An 18826-nucleotide genomic window follows, 5' to 3' on the forward strand; every position below is an offset into this window, starting at 1 on the left:
TTGTTTTTTCCCAGGTTTTGTCCTGTGGGGATGTAGAGTCAGAGCCTCAGAGGGCACAGCAGGGATAGCCCTAGATAGCTGCTTTATGATCCGGCACCTGGACAGGTGGGAGACAGGTGGGGCTGAGTCTCATGAGTTTTTGGATAGGTGAGAATATAACAGTTTTGACTACAGCAAGTTTTCAGAAACATCTGTTCCACTTGGTTACTGACTCACTGTGGTGTTAACCAATGGAGCGCAGTTTTGGGTGCCTCTCTTTGGGGGGAGGGTTGAATGAGCAGGGTAGGAACAGAGGCCTGTGGGAAGAAGGGGGTGCATATTGTTATCATTACTCCTGGAAGGGGGCCTGGGAGATGGGTTCTGGAATGGTCACTGCCTCGACATCTCAAGTGGTGAAATGATAACGGGAAGGGACTATCCTCGTGCCCTAGATCCGGACCATTGCCATCATAGCTGAAGGCATCCCCGAGGCCCTCACGAGGAAGCTGATCAAGAAGGCAGAGCAGAAGGGAGTGACCATCATTGGACCTGCCACCGTGAGCATCCCTTCCACTTCTGGGCCCATAGGAAGCTCATTGCTGACTCTACTGTCTCCCATCTAGTTTGAAAAGACTGAGAGTACCTGTTGAAAGTCAGGCTGTCCATTTCCAGTTAAATATTTTTTTCTGGCTGCGCCGTGCGGCCTACAGGATCCTAGTGCCCCAACCGGGAATCGAGCCCAGGCCCTGGCAGTGGAAGTGCTGAGTCCTAACCACTGGACCGCAAGGGAATTCCCTGTCCACTTCCAGTTAATTTTTTAAAGGGCTCTCTCCGCAGACCATATCACCTTTACAGTTTCGAGGGGCTAACAAGATTTTTTTAAGTGTCCACCCTCAGACAACCATAGCATGGTCTTTGATTATTCCTTCAACTGTAAACCAAAGAAAAATCTACCTAGGGACCCTACTTTTGACCCAAAGGCCTTTACATAAGAAAAAATGGCCCCGTGAATGTTTTTTTGTTTTTGTTGTTTGTTTTTATTTAGTTGTTGCCTTAAAAATTTGGCTGAAGCTAAGAATTTTTTTTAACATCTTTATTGGAGTATACTTGCTTTACAGTGGTGTGTTTCTGCTGTTTCACAAAGTGAATCAGCTGTACCTATACATATATCCCCATAACCCCTCCCTCTTGCATCTCCCTCCCACCCTCCCTATCCCACCCCTCTAGGTGGTCACAGAACACCGAGCTGATCTCCCTGTGCTATGCGGCTGCTTCCCACTAGCTGTCTGTTTTACATTTAGTAGTGTATATATGTCCATGCCAATCTCTCACTTTCGTCCCAGCTTACCCTTCCCCCTCCCCATGTCCTCAAGTGAAAGCTTTTTGAGCTAAGCAAGGGACCTTTCATCTTGGAGACAGAGGGTGATCTTGAGCAGAGGTGCACACTTGCATCAGACACTTTTACTGGGTGCTGTTGCCCTTTTGGAGCAGAAGAGGCGACCTAACCCTGAGTGTATACCTCCAAATCTGCAGTCGTAAGCCACGTTTTACCAATAAGGCTCCCTTTTTTCTGTGTGATGTCTCTTGACGGGGAGAAGAGAGTCTTCCTCAGCAGGAACCCCGACATGCAGGTGCTGGCCAGGGTGGGCTGGGCAGGTAATCCCGGGCTCTGTGACCACCCCCCGAGCTCTATGGTCAATCAGCCCACCCTCCTCCCTGACCGCGGTTTCCACCCCTGCAGGTCGGTGGCATCAAGCCCGGGTGCTTTAAGATTGGGAACACGGGCGGGATGCTGGACAACATCCTGGCCTCCAAGCTGTACCGCCCCGGCAGCGTGGCCTATGTCTCGCGTTCGGGCGGCATGTCCAACGAGCTCAACAATATCATCTCTCGGACCACGGATGGCGTCTACGAGGGCGTGGCCATCGGCGGGGACAGGTGATCAGCTGAGGGACAGGGCTCTAGGTCCTCTATCTCTGCTCGCCGCCCACCGCTGAGCTCCATGCACACAGGGATGTTGCTTAAGTCCATAAAGTGGGGCATCTCTTCTCTGTCTCAGGACCAACATGAGCATAAGATCAGAAAATACAGAGAAAAACACAGGAAGGTGTTTTAAAAGGTGTTCGGGCTTTGCGGGTAATTCCCTTTGTTGTCTGAGCTGTGGCCGGAGGGTGGCAGCGGGGTGCGGTGCTTAGCAGGGCTCATTCTGAAATCAGACCCTGGGGGTTCAAACCCCAGTTTCCCTGTTTGGGGGGGCGGGGTGGGGGCAATCCTGGGCAGGTTTCCAACCCTCCCTAGACCGCCATCAGCCTTACGTAGCAAACGGGTAAGGTCATAATCTCTACCTCCTGGGGTTGTTGGAGGATTAAATGAGACTAACACAGGGCCTGGTGCTTAGTTAGTACTCAGTGCTAGTTGTAGTTAATAAGAGTGAAAGGAAAAACTGTTCCTTTACTCACCACCATACTCATACTTCTGGCCACAAATGTGGCCAGATTTTCCCACACCAAGCAGTTCTCTAATTCTCTGCAGATAGCAACTGGAGGTCCTACAATTCAGTTCAATTCTGACACTCTACTTCAAGATGGCATCATAGCGCCAGGTCCCACAGGTTCAGGGCTCAGTCCCACAGGAGTGCCCCCAACTTCATATGTCAGTCACAAGTCCAGCCCTCTGGTACTTCTGACCACCGGCTATAAATCAGAGGCTCCCATGACCCCCTCCTCGAGTTCGATAATTTGCTAGAAGGACTCACAGAACTCAGGAAAACTTTGCTCACTAGCTTACCGGCTTATTACAAAAGGATGCAACTCAGGAACAGCCAGATGGAAGAGGTGCATAGGGCAAGGCATGCTGGGTGCGAGGAGCTTCCCTGCCTTCTCTGGTGAACACACCGCAGGAGCCCTCCAAGAGTTGCCTCATGAGAACAAAAGACACTCCTATCATCCCCATGACTAAGGAAATTACAAAGTTTTTAGGAGGGCTGTGTCAGGAACCGGTGTCAAAGACCAAATATCAGAACAAACGATGCTCCTAGCACCCCTGGTCACTCAGGAGATTACAAGGGTTTTCAGAGCTCCGTGTCAGTAACGGAGCAGAGACATATACATATTTCTTACTATTTCACAGATAGTGTCCTCATTATTTTTGTTAGTAGGGACAGTAATCAGTAGGTCATCAGTTGAGTAATGTCTTAGAGCAAAGCCTGGTACTTATTGCCATAATAAATGTTAGCCATTACTGTTTACTGTTATTACTGCTGTCGCTACTGCAACTGCTTGGCTCAGAAAGCAAAAGCTGTTGGGAAAGTGAGTCACTTTGTCAAGTCTTTCTGGCTCCGCCAAGTCATTTCAAATGGAACAACTGCGTGAGAAGGGACTTTCACTGAGGTCTTCAGGGAGGTGGTCTTGGGACCTCTAGTCCCCAGGTGCTCCCTGACAAAAGGCTCTGGGTCAGACGAGTCCGGGCACTGCTGCCAGTTAGTTATACTGTCCTCTTGGGATTTAAATGCCCCTGAGCGTATCAGAAGCACTCGAAGATCTACAAGGACCTTGTAGATCTGAAGCCTACTTGGCCTTAAACAACTCTTTTGCAGACTCATGTGACAGTAGAAAATTTTAAAAAATATTTTGGTTTCTACATAGACCTTCTGGCAATCGCCTGGGATATAGCTTGGTACATTGTATTAATTATCTTTTGCTTTGGATTGAAAAAGTCACCCCAAAACAAAGTGGCTATAAACAACAATAAACGTGTATCCTCCTGGTTCTTGTGCGGTAGGATTCAGGGCTCGGTTGGGTAGTTCTGGCAGGGGGGCTCTCTGTTGAGGCGGTCGGATGCGGCACGCTGGAGGTGGCCCATTCACGTGGCTGGCAGGTGGTTCTTCTCTGTGGGCTTCTGCACAGGCTGCTGAGAGTCCTCAAGACTCGCCGGCTGGCTTCCCCTAGAGCGAGCGATTCAGGGGAGAGCGCTGGCCAGAAGCAATTTTTTTATGGCCCCGCCTTGGAAGTCAATGTTACAGAACGACTTCCTCCGTATTTTGTTCCTTAGAAGCTAATCATTAAACTCGACCCAAATTCAGGAGGAGAGGCATGAGTTTCCACCTTTTTCAAAGAACTTGTGGACATATTTTAAAATCACCCCACATGTGCTCTCGAGGCATCTCTTACTGCCGTATGAACTCCTCTGGGTTCACTACTTCCTCTTGCTTCCCTTCCCTTGTGCCCCATTTACTACCTCCCCCTCCCCCATTATTCCTAAGGCATCTCTGGCCCCTCACTGGGCATCCACACCCACAAAAAACCCCACAGTGTTCTTAATACAGGTGTGCTTCCCACACCTGTACACACACCTCACCTCACCGAGTCTCCTGATCATGAATATCCTCCCTGCTCTCACCAGGTACCCCGGCTCAACGTTCATGGATCACGTGTTACGTTACCAGGACACTCCAGGAGTCAAAATGATTGTGGTTCTTGGAGAGGTGAGTTATTTTTAAAAAATGGTTTTACAGCGGAGATTGACACAACATCGTAGATCAGCTATACTTCAATTAAAAAAGAAAAGGTTACTTGATTATTAAAGTAAAAAAAATTTTTTTTCTGATTATAAAAGTAACGATGATTTTAGTTTTTAAAAAATTCACGCATTTTGGTTATCTGTAACTGAAAGTGACAGTCCCTGGTAATCCTACTCCCTAGACACTGGGGCTTAGAGGCTGCCACTCTTAACACTGCCGTGTTTGTTCCTAGGAGAGAAGTTCTTGCCTCTCGGTGGCACAAGATATTTCAGTGCCAGCAGAGGAGAAGCTTTCACTGGCTGGCCCCAGTCTGTCCCTGGTGGGCAGTGGATAGCTGGAGTCAAAGAGCCTCTCTTACTTGTGCCCCTGATCAGGTCTGGTCCTAAATTATCTCATACCCTTAGATCAGGAGAGGGGAGTTCCGGGGACTCTCCGAGGATACCCACTGCCCTTTAAAAATTCCTCCTTGCATCTAATCTCAATCTTCCAGGCCAAAGTCCATGTCCCCTCATTTTCTAGCCAAGTTCTAACTTGGGACACCTGATGACCTTGGCCCCTACCTGATGTGGGACAGATTTCCTGCTGCATTGCTGCTCTAGGTACAACTCAGAATGGGTTCCACTGACTTGGGGGCTTTTTCTTGTTCCCTGTTCTCTGGCAGATTGGAGGCACGGAGGAATATAAGATCTGCCGGGGCATCAAGGAGGGCCGCATCACCAAGCCCGTGGTCTCCTGGTGCATCGGGACCTGTGCCACCATGTTCTCCTCCGAGGTATAGCCATGACAGATACCTGCTGGGCAGGGAGGCCGAGAGAGGGGGCGTCTGCGGGGAGCCGTGTGGTCGTCTTATGAAGCAGCTGGTTCCTTCGATAAACGTTTATTACCTGCTTGGTTCCTACAAGGTCCAGCTGGGGCCCTGCTCTCTAGAAGCTAAAATCCAGTTGGAAGAGACAAACTCATAGCCAGATTAAGGCCAGAACAAGGCTCTGAGTCCCTTCTCAGAGTAGGAGCAATTTACTGCCTGGAGGAGTTGCGGTGGCTTCCTGGAGAAGATGAACCGCTCCTTAAGGAATAAGGAGGAGTTTGCTGAGCAAGAGGGAGGCCTGGGAGGGAGAGGACACACCCTAGGATCAGAGCTGGGGAGGGCAGCGGTGGGAAGTTCTGCATGGGGAGAAGCTGTAGAAGAAAACCTGTATGTGTTAACGTGACCGGATGCCTGTGACAGTGCCTGTGGGCAGAAGTAAGTACAGCCTGTAGTGGATGTTAGATAGAGAAGCTCTGAGCTGTCGGACTCCTGCTGGGTGGGATCGGCCAGACCTCAGCCCCTGTGGTCCAGCTTAGACAATCCTCTATCTCGAAGATGGCCCACCCGGTGAGGATGAAACCGAGGAAACCACCACCTGTCACCCATCAGTTCATCAGCAGCTGAGCAGGCTCTGAGTGTAAGGCCTTGACCTCTGCTCTGTGTATATGAAATAAAACTTGGCCATCAAGGATTCCTGCAGCAATGATAATCCCTACGCTTAAACCCTCAATTCTTCGAGTTAGCCTGTCACCCTATCCTTTCCCCCTGGATGGCTTGCCTTTCCCCTTCAGAGTCCCGCCCACCTCCAAGTGGCAGTATTTTGTCCGGTTGTAAAATGCACCTCTCTTTTGAACCAGCAGTTCCATTCCTGCAAATATACTCTGTGGGTCTGCGTGCAAAAATATTTCAAGGTATGTGTACAAGGATGCTCACTGCAGTGTTGTGATGGCAAGAAAAGGAAACACCCTAAACGCTGGTCGGGAGGGGACTGTGTCCTCATGGCACGGCCACGTAATTGGAAACCAGGCAGGAGAAGAATGAGGTGGATTTTGAGATGTCGACATAGAGTTCAAGTTATGTTGACTCTAAGAAGGGGCAGGGTGCGATAAATGCTTATCATAGGATCCATCTGGTGTAACTATGAACTGTGTATGTGTGTGTATCTGTTTTCTAAGTAAGTGAAACGGGAGGGGGCAGGCCACGGAATCCTGCCCATCGTCCAGGGCTGAGCTCCACTCTCAAAGGCTTGAGAATCAGCTCTTGGTGGATCTGTGTGACTGGGGCAAGTCGTTTAGCCTCTCCGTACCTCAGTTTCCTGAGCTGTAAAAAGGGGATGATTCGGGATTGTTGCCTGACTTACATAAGAAGGTAATTGTAAAGGTCTGCCACATACAGGTCTTAGCAAATACTCATTTCCATTCTTCAACACACCTGTTCCGTGAAGCTCTTCCTGATTCTCTTTCTTCACGGCTGCTCTCCCCTCCACCACGACAGCCAAAAAGAATTCCTCCCTTCCCTCCAGGGTTTCTCTTCACCAGCTCTGCTTTACAAGAGCCCCCCACCTCCCCACTCCCATTATGCTGAGGGCACCTCCTAGAGGGCAAGGACCCTGCTCTTCTGTTTCTGACCAGGTGCTCATCATCGCCCCGTGGGTAGGGCAGGTCCTCAAGGTGTTTTACTTTTGCTTTTTGATTCGTTTTTTAAACAACTTTCTTTGTGTAGTTTCAAGGATATACAAATGTAGAATAGTACCTTGAGGAGCCAGCTAATAAGTGCTTTTTGATTTCTTGAACAGGTCATATGACCTTGCAGAGCTTTCTGCCCTATAGAGGAGGTGAGATAGGTAACATCCTCAGTTCAGTGCCTCGGGGAAACTGAACTGAGAACTGGGCTATGGGAGTAGAGACAAGGGGACAGTGGTAAGGTGGCATTTTCACACAACACTGGTCCTGTAGCAGTGGTCCCCAAAACAAAAACAAACAACGGGAAGCTTCTGTAAATCATGAACATGCAGTATCATCTGTCTCCCTTCTCAAAGCTTTAGTGTCAGCTTTGAGAAACCTGAGTTACACTTGCTTAACTTCCTTGGACACAGTGTTCTGTAAGTTTATGTGAGTACGGAACCTCCTTCCCACCCCATCCACCCATGCAGATTAAATCCTACAAAGAAGGCGTTGGGAACCCGCTTTGAAGCATGTGTCTTCAAGCCTCTCTAACTGGAGCAGCGGCTCCTAACCTTTTCAGCACTTCAGCCCCTTTTGTTCTATGTCGTGCTAAAGAGCACAGTGAGAGGCTCATTGCCTTGTTCAAATGCTACCACGTACTACCTGTGTGACTTTGGGCAAGTGACTCTACCCCTCTGTGCTTCCATTTCCTTGTTGACAGGAAACAGTCGTAGCTACTGAATGATGACATTTGTAAAGCTCTTAGAAAAGTGCCTGGACACAGTGTTGTTTATAAACGGGGAAGGTATTGTTAGGATTACCTACCACACCTGCCCTAATCAGGGTTTTATACCACGTTTCATTAGGTTAATTCCTTTTCCTTGTTGCTTAATCAGAGACAACAGGTAACACGTAGCTCTTCTGATTGGTTTTCTCTTCCCTCTCACTCCCCATAACCAGTTACCCCTCCATATTCTATTGAGTTTATAGTTTAATCTTAGTTCATGCTCAGGTGGAACGGGGCAATCGCTAATTGGCTCCCCGTGATTGTTGCTAAGTAGGAATACAGTACAGGCCAAATGGTGCAAAATCTGACTCTTTTTTTTGCAGTAGGCGGGCCTCTCACTGCTGCGGCCTCTCCCGTTGCGGAGCACAGGCTCCGGACGCGCAGGCTCAGCGGCCATGGCTCACGGGCCCAGCCGCTCCGCGGCATGTAGGGATCCTCCCGGACCGGGGCACGAACCCGCGTCCCCTGCATCGGCAGGCGGACTCTCAACCACTGCGCCACCAGGGAAGCCCAAAATCTGACTTTTTAAAAGAAGCTGGAAATTTGTTGTTGCTGTTGTTAATTAATTTATTTACTTGTTTTTGGCTGCGTTGGGTACTCGTTGCTGCACACAGACTTTCTCTAGTTGCGGCGAACGGGGGCTACTCTTCGTGGCGGTGCGCGGGCTTCTCATTGTGGTGGCTTCTCCTGTTGCTGGGCATGGGCACTAGGCGCGCGGGCTTCAGTAGTTGTGGCACGCAGGCTCAGTAGCTGTGGCGCACGGGCTTAGTTGTTCTGCGGCATATGGGCTCGAACCCATGTCCCCTGCATTGGCAGGCGGATTCGTAACCACTGCGCCACCAGGGAAGTCCCATTTGTATTTTTAATGATACCTTCTGGTGTTCTGTTTTGCTTAATAAGGATACATCCTTTATACAAAGTATGCGCAGGACGTCAGATCATGCCTATAAGCTCAGCTTAGCTAAGGTTGGCAGTTTGTAACTTCTCACAGTTGCTCGAAACTAATGGCTATTCTCTGTCTCCCTACCCCCACCCCAACAAGTGCCCCACGGGAAGCCAGATGAAGGTGTTTGTGGAGTTGGGCGCCAGGCTTGGTGTCCTGGCTGTAGTACACCAGCTGTGTGACCTTGAGTAAGCCCTTGAACTGCTTGCTGCCTCAGGTTCTCATCTGTGAATGAGAGTCAGCCATCGTGCCTATTTAGTGAGCCTTCTGGAGGCTTGAAGTGATCCACATAGAGCATTGAGTGGGGTCCGGCCTATAATCAGTGCCGATGGTCCATGGAGGCTTTGTCCTCTCTTTCGGGGGATTAACAGGCCTGGTAAAGCCGTTCTCCTTTGCCTTCCAGGTACAGTTCGGCCACGCTGGAGCTTGTGCCAACCAGGCTTCTGAAACTGCAGTGGCCAAAAACCAGGCTTTGAAGGAGGCTGGAGTGTTTGTGCCCCGGAGCTTCGATGAGCTTGGAGAGATCATCCAGTACGCGGAGCTGGTGGAGCATGCCACCTCCCTGTCCCTTTCCCATTCCCTCCCGAGGACAGCACCCTCTCCCAAATATAGGTGTCTGATATTCCTGGACCCTCTCAGGTGTCTAAGGCGGCTCTACGGATGGTGCAGAATCCTTTCTTTTTGGCTTTCATTTTGTTTTGTTTCTAGAAGCAGCAGTTACGTGCTGTTCAGACTGGTGTTAAAAACATTCGGTTTCTGAGCCTACCTAGTTGGCGGGCCATAAATGAGAGAAGGGCATAGAAACATTAGAAAATGTCATCTCAAACCAATTGATAAAGAGCTGCTAGATAAGCTATTGTCTCTTCCTGTTCCTTCCCTCTGGGCTTCCGTGGCCTCCAGATTCTCAGCCTTCTCTAAAGCCCCATTCAGAGACGGTGGGGCAGGCCTTGGCTAGAACCTGTTTCCGTTTAGTTCTCGGGAATCCACCTGGTAACTGCTGACAGGAGGGGATACAGAGCTGGGAAACTCTGGGGTAAGACGGAGGAGCGTTCGTGGGGCAGCTTAAAGAGCCCAGAAGAATAAAATCCACATGGATGTCTTTTCTTCTCGCCTTCCCCTGCCTCCCAGGTCCGTGTACGAGGATCTCGTGGCCAGAGGGGTCATCATACCTGCTCAGGAGGTGCCGCCTCCGACGGTGCCCATGGACTACTCTTGGGCCAGGGTAGGTGCCACGTGTGTCCCTGAGTGTGTGGGCAAGGTGCACTGGAGCTTGTGAGGTGGCCCCTTTTGACCAGCAGGTGAAACAAATGCAGGGCCCAGGAGGGCAAGGGGCGGCGTGTATCCCCCACAGCTGTGTGGCCTGACCTGGGAACGGGGGCTGGGGACAGACGATGTCCTCTAGAGCTGTTTGCACCTGCTAAGAGATTTCAGGCTACTTGTCTAAGGCGGGGGCATAGATAAAGAGCAAATTTTCTTATATACAAGAACTCTTAGAAATCAATTTTTTAAAAAATAATTTATAAATTATTTACTTATTGTTGGCTGCGTTGGGTCTTCGTTGCTGCACGCGGGCTTTCTCTAATTGCGGCGAGCGGGGGCTACTCTTCGTTGCAGTGCGCGAGCTTCTCATTGCGGTGGCTTCTCTTGTGGAGCACAGGCTCGGCGCACGGGCTTCAGTAGTTGTGGCACACGGGCTCAGTAGTTGTGTCTCGCGGGCTCTAGAGCACAGGCTTAGTAGTTGTGGCACACGGGCTTACTTGCTCTGCAGCATGTGGGATCTTCCTGGACCAGGGATCGAACCCGTGTCCCCTGCAGTGACAGGTGGATTCTTAACCACTGTGCCACCAGGGAAGTCCCTAGAAAATCAATTTTTAAAAGAACAGTACCCATTAGAAAAATGGATAGGAGATGTCCTTTCAACATAAAGCGATGCTCAACTTCACTCCATAAAAAAACCAAAGTAGAAGCTGTGACACCAATTTTGCTCTACAGGTCAGCAAAGAGAAAAAAAAAAAGCAGTTCTCTGATACGTTGTTTGTATGGGTGTGAGGAGGCTGCTACATTCATTCACTGGTGGCGAGAGTGGAATTGACGCAGCCTTTGTGAAAGGCAGTTGGGTGATGTCAATCCAATTTAACAGCACTCCTACCTTATGGCCCGGCCGTTCCAAGTCTGGAAAGCTCCTTCAAGGAAATGCTTGCGTACACACACTTGTTCAAGAATATTTTTCTAGTTGATGGTCATCAGTGGAGGAATGGCCAACCTATAGGATTGTCATACGAGGGGATACTCTACAGTAGTTAAAAGGAATGAACTAGATCTACATATGTGCTGACATGTGCAGAGCTCAGATTCATTGAGTGACCAGCACATTATAGGACAGTATTTATATTATGATTATGAAAAATGTAGGCACGCAAAACACGGTTGTCTCTTCTCCACGTGTCTATGCGTGTAAATAAAAGTGGAGAAAGAAAGGTCCAGAAAGATGTCCACTAAACTAAGAAACACGAAGGCAGAAAACCAAGATGGGGTGGAGGTCAAAGGCAACATGATTTTAGCTGTTCTAGTGTGGATCTTTAAAAAGGAGGATGTATTCATGTTGCTTCTATTAAAACATAACTTAAAAGCATTTCTTAAGTTCACAAGGGATAATTGAAGAAATGGGCTTGGACAGAGTTAGCTGATGCTACCCCTGTTGTGCCCCAACTCTGGAAATGGAGGATTCAGGAGCTCAGTCCCCTCCCCCAGGGAAAGGACGTGTTGAGGGGATTCCCCATTTTCCCAGCCATGCGCCTCATTGTTTTGCTGGGGGACTGGTAGCTGTGTGTAGAGTATTTTAAAAATTGTCCCTTGGGATTCATTCTTCCATTTCTTAGCCAGGCGACCTGGGGCTGGTTATTCTGTTTGTGAGGTTAAAATGAACCCCTGGATTTCAAGAGCTTAGCGAACTGCCTGGGCCCGCAAACGCTTGGTAAAGACCAGCAACAGTGCCCAGGCTGAGTGGGTGCCATGGCGTGACTGCTCCTATTTTCTTTGCCCCACATGATCTAATAAAAGGGCTTTTGCGTTTCCTTCTTGGGAGGACTTTGAGAGCCGTTGCTTGGCCGCCAGAATTTGAGACCTGCCTGGGACACTGGTTCTGGGCACAGACAGTGGGGCTGTTGTGGGAAAATCTCTGTGGTCACCACAGCCCTGCTTGCCTCTGCCCCCATCTCTGCTCAGGAGCTGGGCTTGATCCGCAAACCTGCCTCGTTCATGACCAGCATCTGTGATGAGCGAGGACAGGAGCTCATCTACGCGGGCATGCCCATCACTGAGGTCTTCAAGGAGGAGATGGGCATCGGCGGGGTCCTCGGCCTCCTCTGGTTCCAGAAAAGGTGAGGCGTGGAGGGCAGAAGATGGCAGGGCCCCGTGACTCAGAGTTAATTCTCTTCCCCTGACAAGGGAGTGGGAGTGGGCAGCCTTGGGGACCATGTCCAGGTCCACTCTTTATGGCCACAGATCAATTGAAAGGTCAGAGAAAAGAGATAAAGGCTGTTCCTAGGTCTTCCAAGGACAGAAAGGCCAGCCTTAACCAAGAGAAGTAGAAAGCAATGACCTCATCAGGGATCTTGGATCAGCCCCTTTCCCATGGGAACTTTTAAAGAAACGGGCCAGAGTTGAATGCAGGCCTCTTTGAGAGAAAGGTAGGGGTTAGCAAAGGAGGTCTAGAGGCGTCCAGTAGCTTAAGGAGTGCAGGCCTGCTGGAGTTGCTGAACTGGCACAGTTAAAGTACCTTGTATTGTGTCCTGTGTAAATTTGTGTCTCATCAGCCTGCATGGAGAAAAAAATTGGTTTTCTCTGCAGCTCCCAAGCTTAGCCCTCCCCTGGGACTGACAGTTGGGCAAGGAGGCCGATGAGTACATGTTCACAGAGCCCTGGCTTGGAGTGGCTCTGGGCAGAAAGCCAGGTGGAAGTCTTGGTTTGTGTCCTGCCCTCACCTGAAGAGAGACGGGTCTCGGTCCTGCTTTGGACCCTTCCTGGGAAAAGTTCAAGGGTTATAACACCCGAGCAGGTTTTACTGTGTGTGCTCTTGCGTCCCCACGGCTCCAGACTTTGGTTTTTGTTTTTTTGTTTTTTGGGATTTTTTTGGCTGCACCGCTCAGCATGTGGGATCTTGTTTTTTGGGGGGTTTTTTGACTGCGCCGCACGGCTTGCGGGATCTTAGTTCCCCAACCAGGGATGGAACCCGTGCCCTCGGCAGTGAAAGCATGGAGTCCTAACCACTGGACCGCCAGGGAATTCCCCAGACTTTGTTCTTAATCATCAGCTGGGAGGTTGATCACTGTGCACTGTGAAAGGGACAGGGATCTCACCTCCTCTCTGTCTGGCACGTGGAGAGTAGTAACCACAAAAAAGGTCACATCCTGTCACAGCAACTCAGGCTGAAAACTGCCTAAAGACGAGATTTCAAACCCTGCTTGCTGACCTCAGTTCTAAAAGCAGTATTTGATCTGGGCAGCATCCAGAGCCACTCAGGAATCAGAGGGTGCTGCCCTGGAGTTGTAAGATAGTATTAGGCCTGGATTGGGAGGTTGCTGCCTTCCTTGAGTTTGAGTGACTTGTTCAAGGAGACGGGAGACAGGAGCACCGTGGCCTTGTCAGCGTATCTCCTGTTCAGCCTCTTGCCTTTGTTCCAGCTCTCCTGTCCTCTCCCCTTTACTCCTTTACGCCCCCCTTCAGGTTGCCCAAGTACTCCTGCCAGTTCATTGAGATGTGCCTGATGGTGACGGCTGATCACGGGCCAGCCGTCTCTGGGGCTCACAACACCATCATCTGTGCTCGGGCCGGGAAGGACCTGGTTTCCAGCCTCACCTCGGGACTGCTCACCATCGTGAGTACCGTCATCCTGGGAGGTGAACAGCAGGGACACCAGGCTTTAGCATCATGCCGCTTGGCTGCAGCGGGGTCGTAGAGGGAGCCGTGGAGTGTGACACTCCGTGCTGGGGGCTGTTCGGGGCACGCCGGATTGGCCTGCGAAGCTGAAGGGGACTCCGACAGCTTGGGGCGACATGGGCTGGCTTCTCCTATAGGGCGACCGGTTTGGGGGTGCCCTGGATGCAGCAGCCAAGATGTTCAGCAAGGCCTTTGACAGTGGCATCATCCCCATGGAGTTTGTGAACAAGATGAAGAAGGAAGGAAAACTCATCATGGGCATTGGTCACCGAGTGAAATCGGTAAGTTGTCGCTCTCAAGGCCCTGGATCTACAGGGTGGATGAGGATGAGAGAGCACTGATCTAGTTGGGCACAGCCGGGCTCTCGGCTCCCAACATGAAAATCTTTGTTGACAGATGCCAGCACTGAGGCAGCTGTTTTTTTTGTTTGTTTGTTTGTTTTGTGGTACGCGGGCCTCTCACTGCTGTGGCCTCTCCCGTTGCGGAGCACAGGCTCCGGACGCGCAGGCTCAGCGGCCATGGCTCACGGGCCCAGCCGCTCCGCGGCATGTGCGATCTTCCCGGACCGGGGCACGAACCCGTGTCCCCTGCATCGGCAGGCGGACTCTCAACCACTGCGCCACCAGGGAAGCCCGAGGCAGCTGTTTTTTCCATTATAATACAGACTGCCCTTAAACAGTTTTTATCATGTTCAGTTGTGGTGTGAAAATACGATGAGCTGGAAACTTGGTAACTTTAGCTTCCCAGGTGAATCTTAATGGGAGAAAGGACTAAGGTCAGGGTTAAGGGGACATATTGGTCACCTTAGGCTACATAATGCTGCAGGTTGCGGTAACAGACAACTCCGGAAATCTCAGTGGCTCACAGCAGCAAAGGGTTGTTTCTTACTCATCCTCCGTCCACTGTGGGTTGGCTACGGCGACGGCTCTGTCATCTCCACTGAAGGAGCAGCCCCTATCCAGGAGGTGCTGGTCTCATGTCAGAAGGAAAACAGCTACAGCAGAACCACCAGAAAGCTCTTGAAGCTTCTGCTTGGATGTTGCACAGCCCCTTTTTTTTCACTGACATTTCATCGGCCAAAGCAAGTCAGTGTGGTTAAGCCTGACACCACTGGGGCAGGAAGAGTAATAAAATCAGGGCCAGCCCGATTGGGAGAGGCCAGCGTGACTATTCTAGGTAATTAATAGAGTCTCTCACAGGGCAGGCAGTCCTCTGTGTGTCCTGTGTGAGCTGTGTTTAGAAATCAAAGGCAACGAGAGAAGGGGAGCTGCTCGGGGTCCTTGGCTCCGTAGCTCCAGAACCCTCACTCTGCTGCTCTGAGCGGGCTGTATGACTCACATTAATACAAGAGGGTCATGCGTGTGATCCAGGCATCCCCATGCTGGGCCAGCTCAGGGTAGATCCAGAGGCAGCTGGATGGCAAAGACTGAACCAGGGACAGTGGTTCCTTCTGAGGGATGTTGCATCTGGGCTCACAGAACTTGGCTCAGCCATCGCCACCTCCCAGGTAGACGGCACACGCACAGCACAGGGCATCTTCCCCAGCTAGCGGCAGGCCTGTGCTGCCAGCGCCGTCCATCCTGACCTTGCGTGTCTTGGCCGAGGGAGGAGGTCCCTGTGGTATCGGGACTTGGCGGGCGCCTAACCTGTCTCACTAACCCCCCCCCACCCCCAATAGGTGATTGCTTAGTGTGGGTCTCTGAACAGAAGGTTCATCTCCATTCATCTCAGGTCCAGACGTTTTCCTGGAATTTCAGGGATGCTTTGCTGCTCCACTGCCAACACGTGCTTGCTTAGTTAAAAACCTAGAATTTGGTTACAGCTTGACTACGTTGCTGAGCTGGTGGGCAGTGTGGCTAGCGGCTAGAACCTCAGACTTCCCATTGAGGGTAGGCGCCCCAGCCCAGCTGCCTGACCCTATGGCTGACTTACCCAACATCGCCACATCTCAGGTGGTTTTGAGGCTCAAATAAGATATGAGAGGACGTCAGAAAACCTTAAGCCCCACAGCAGTGTCGTGATTCTGTGCTACATGGAATCATACATGTGGATCAAGTCCCTGAAACACACCTCCTGGATATGACACGTACAGTTGTGTCCACCTGTGTGAGACACAAGCATGAACATATCTTTTTTTTTTTTTTCCCCCTTTGGCCGTGCCACACAGCATGCAGAATCTTAGTTCCCCAACCAGGGATCCAGGCCCCAGCAATGAAAGCGCAGAGTCCTAACCACTGGACCACCAGGGTATTCCCAGGAACGTGTCTTTCAACAGCAGTGTTAGAGTGGGTTCCTCTGTAACTTTGGGTCACTTCCTAGATAAACAACCCAGACATGCGCGTGCAGATCCTCAAAGATTACGTCAGACAGCACTTCCCTGCCACGCCCCTGCTTGACTACGCCCTGGAAGTAGAGAAAATTACCACCTCGAAGGTAAAAAAGAAAATGTCCCTAATGCCCGAATCAGAGTTTTGGCTGAATTTCTCGGGGAAAATGAGAGCCAGGTTACATTTTGACTGTGCAGCTAAAATTGAACCTGGTTTTCTGGAAACTTTTGTTTCTGTTGCTTAACTAAGTTCAACAGGCGTACTAAGTGTCAACGAGGGGTTGGGTCCTTTGCTAGACATTGGGAATTAAGTAAGACACTGTCTCTCCTCATCAACTGGGATGTTTTGGCGGGAGCCTTTTAAATGGTGGTCAGGAATTCGTAGTAATAGTTGTCATGGTAATAGTGGAACATTACGAGGAACAAAAATGAGTAATAATGATAAATACTTAGAATTTTTTTTTGCCTTCCCAGAAACCGAACCTTATCCTGAATGTAGACGGTTTAATTGGAGTTGCATTTGTAGACATGCTCAGAAACTGTGGGTCCTTCACTCGGTGAGCTTGCGGCTATTTTCTTCTTCCTAATGCCTACTGATTTTTCTTGTTCCCTCCCAACTCTAAAAGCAATGCATGCTCATTGGAGAGGATTTAGAAAATATGGAGAGGTATAAAGAAGAAAAAAAGTGCCTCTACACCTACCATCCAGAACATCCCTTTTTTCTACTTTGAGTTCAAAGAGAGCTAGCTTCTCATTCCTGGGCAGAAACTGTACTTTCTTTGGGGAGGAGGGCAGTCACGTAAGCCATTGTAAAACTACAAGTGGATTGTGTGTTGCAGGGAGGAAGCTGATGAATATATTGACATTGGAGCCCTCAATGGCATCTTTGTGCTGGGAAGGAGTATGGGCTTCATTGGTGAGTTGGCAGTAAGAGTTCTGTGTGTTTGTTTTTGTGTTTTTTGTTTCTGTTTCTGTTTTTGTTTGTTTTACCCCATGGTTCAGGTATACCACTTAACCTATGTGGCCAGTTTCTGTGAGAGAGATGACACATTGTCTTAATCATTGTTCCTAATCCTTCCTTCCTTAAACTTCTGCCTTATCTTTACCTTTGTTCCTTTGTTCTTGGAAATGAGTTTGATTGCTAGCCCAGGAAAACAGAATGAAGTCCAATAGTTCCCTTTTACCAAGGCTGGCATCTGCCTGTGGGATGGATCGGGATGTCCTCCCCCATTTTTTTTGTATTAGTTAAGATTTCCCTTCCTTATCTCCTCCCCCTCACCAAAATTTTAAAAACTCACCAACTCTTAACAAAAACATGCGTTTGCTTCCTGTTAGGACACTACCTTGATCAGAAGAGGCTGAAGCAGGGGCTGTATCGTCACCCATGGGACGATATCTCCTACGTTCTTCCGGAACACATGAGCATGTAATGGAGCCAGGAGCCCTGCCACAGTAAAGTGAAGACGAGAACGCCTCCCCCCACCCCCGGGAAATAGCCACAGACAGCTGGCACTGGAGCTTGCTTAAAGGGTGGGCCTGGAATGTAAACGGCCACCAGTGCACAGGCACCGAAGACCAACACCCACAGGCTGACACGGTTCAGTCTACACAAAGAAGCTTAATATTTTTTTTATGAGCATAGAAATAAGAACCCAGCCAATACTTGTAACATTTGCTTTGCTACCTGCTGTATTTATTATATGGAAGCATCTAAGCACTGTCAGGATAGTGTTTTTCCTCATTGTAGGGTGTTACAATGTTGCTTTCTTTTTTCCATTAGTTAAAAAAATGTTTTCCCCTTGAAGGAAGGGAATGACACTTTTAAGACCTCAAGATACTCTCCACTTAAAGGACCCCTAATATGTTGTTTTTCCTTTTCGCCCTCCTCCTATAACCTGAAGAGCATTGTATTAATCTGATTTTTTTTTTTTTTTAGGATCTTTTCGTATGTTGTGTGTTAAGAGTTTGTTTGGTATCCCCCTGAAATGTTCCATGTTGCAGACCAGTGTCGGGGGGACAGGACCATTGCATCCTTAGCCATTGTTACAGAATATGTGGAGCAGTAATTTAAAATGTAAAGTCGTAACATACATATGTTTAAAATGGAAGCGCAAAGCAAAAAGCTGTGAAATGTCTTGTGTCTTAACATTCTCTGTATTTATGCAACTGACTTGTCTGTTATCGACTTGTCCTCAGTTTGCATCTGTAATCCACAAAGATTCTGGGCAGCTGCCACCTCAGTCTCTCCTCTGTATTATCATAGTTTGGTTTAAATAAACTATATAGTAACAATGAAAAGATACTGCTGTCTCATGTCATCCATTTCCTTTCATCTGCACTCCTTTGAAGTGTACTTTCTAATAGTTTTACTACATGTAGTTTTAAAAATGTTCATCCATCTCTTAAAAAAAAAAAAGAATCAAAATACTATCTTCAAAAAACCCCCACTATCTTCTCCTGTGAATCTGTACCTTCCATTTCTCAGTGAATGGGAACCAAAGCTTTACTTAGATACTCAAGCCAAAAGCCTGCCTTCACTTCTCTGGTTGCCAAGTCCTGTCTATTTACCCCTCTGGTCTACCCATATCTGGTCTGATAACTTAGTGCCCTTAGTTCCACTTCTGTCCCCTTACAGTCCATTCTCCACACCACCAGCGACATTTTAAAACAGGCATCTGATTGAGCCACTCCCTTGCTTAAAGCCCCAAAGTGGCTTTTATTTATCTTTTTAACAAGTATGTATGGAACAGTAACTGTGGACCAAGCACTATGTAAAACACCTGACAAGCATCTCATTTAATCCTCACAGCGATCTTCCAATCTAGATAGTATCCCATTTTTTAGAAAGATAAATTAGTTCAGAGA

At 49.2% G+C, this 18826-nt stretch overlaps 1 protein-coding gene across 3 annotated transcripts in view; it reads left to right on the plus strand.

Annotated features, from left to right (window-relative positions):
- ACLY (ATP citrate lyase) overlaps positions 1–18259 on the plus strand; it is a 42338-nt gene extending 24079 nt beyond the window's left edge. For 2 of the 3 annotated variants that reach the window (XM_024742203.1, XM_024742213.1), the window contains exons 17-29: positions 432–536; positions 1721–1917; positions 4381–4462; positions 5160–5270; positions 9101–9228; positions 9826–9919; positions 11923–12077; positions 13423–13573; positions 13773–13916; positions 15955–16068; positions 16436–16518; positions 16801–16877; positions 17297–18257. In XM_024742203.1, the coding sequence (XP_024597971.1) occupies positions 432–536; positions 1721–1917; positions 4381–4462; positions 5160–5270; positions 9101–9228; positions 9826–9919; positions 11923–12077; positions 13423–13573; positions 13773–13916; positions 15955–16068; positions 16436–16518; positions 16801–16877; positions 17297–17391 (1536 nt within the window). In that variant the 3' untranslated portion in view covers positions 17392–18257. Of the gene's footprint in view, positions 1–431; positions 537–1720; positions 1918–4380; positions 4463–5159; positions 5271–9100; positions 9229–9825; positions 9920–11922; positions 12078–13422; positions 13574–13772; positions 13917–15954; positions 16069–16435; positions 16519–16800; positions 16878–17296 lie in introns of all 3 variants that reach the window. The other variant, XM_024742222.1, reaches the window with a different exon arrangement.
- Positions 18260–18826: the final 567 nt, after the last annotated feature.

This window comes from Neophocaena asiaeorientalis, unplaced genomic scaffold, assembly GCF_003031525.2.
Source record: "Neophocaena asiaeorientalis asiaeorientalis breed wild unplaced genomic scaffold, Neophocaena_asiaeorientalis_V1.1 scaffold1, whole genome shotgun sequence".
In the NCBI taxonomy this organism is placed as follows: domain Eukaryota; kingdom Metazoa; phylum Chordata; class Mammalia; order Artiodactyla; family Phocoenidae; genus Neophocaena; species Neophocaena asiaeorientalis.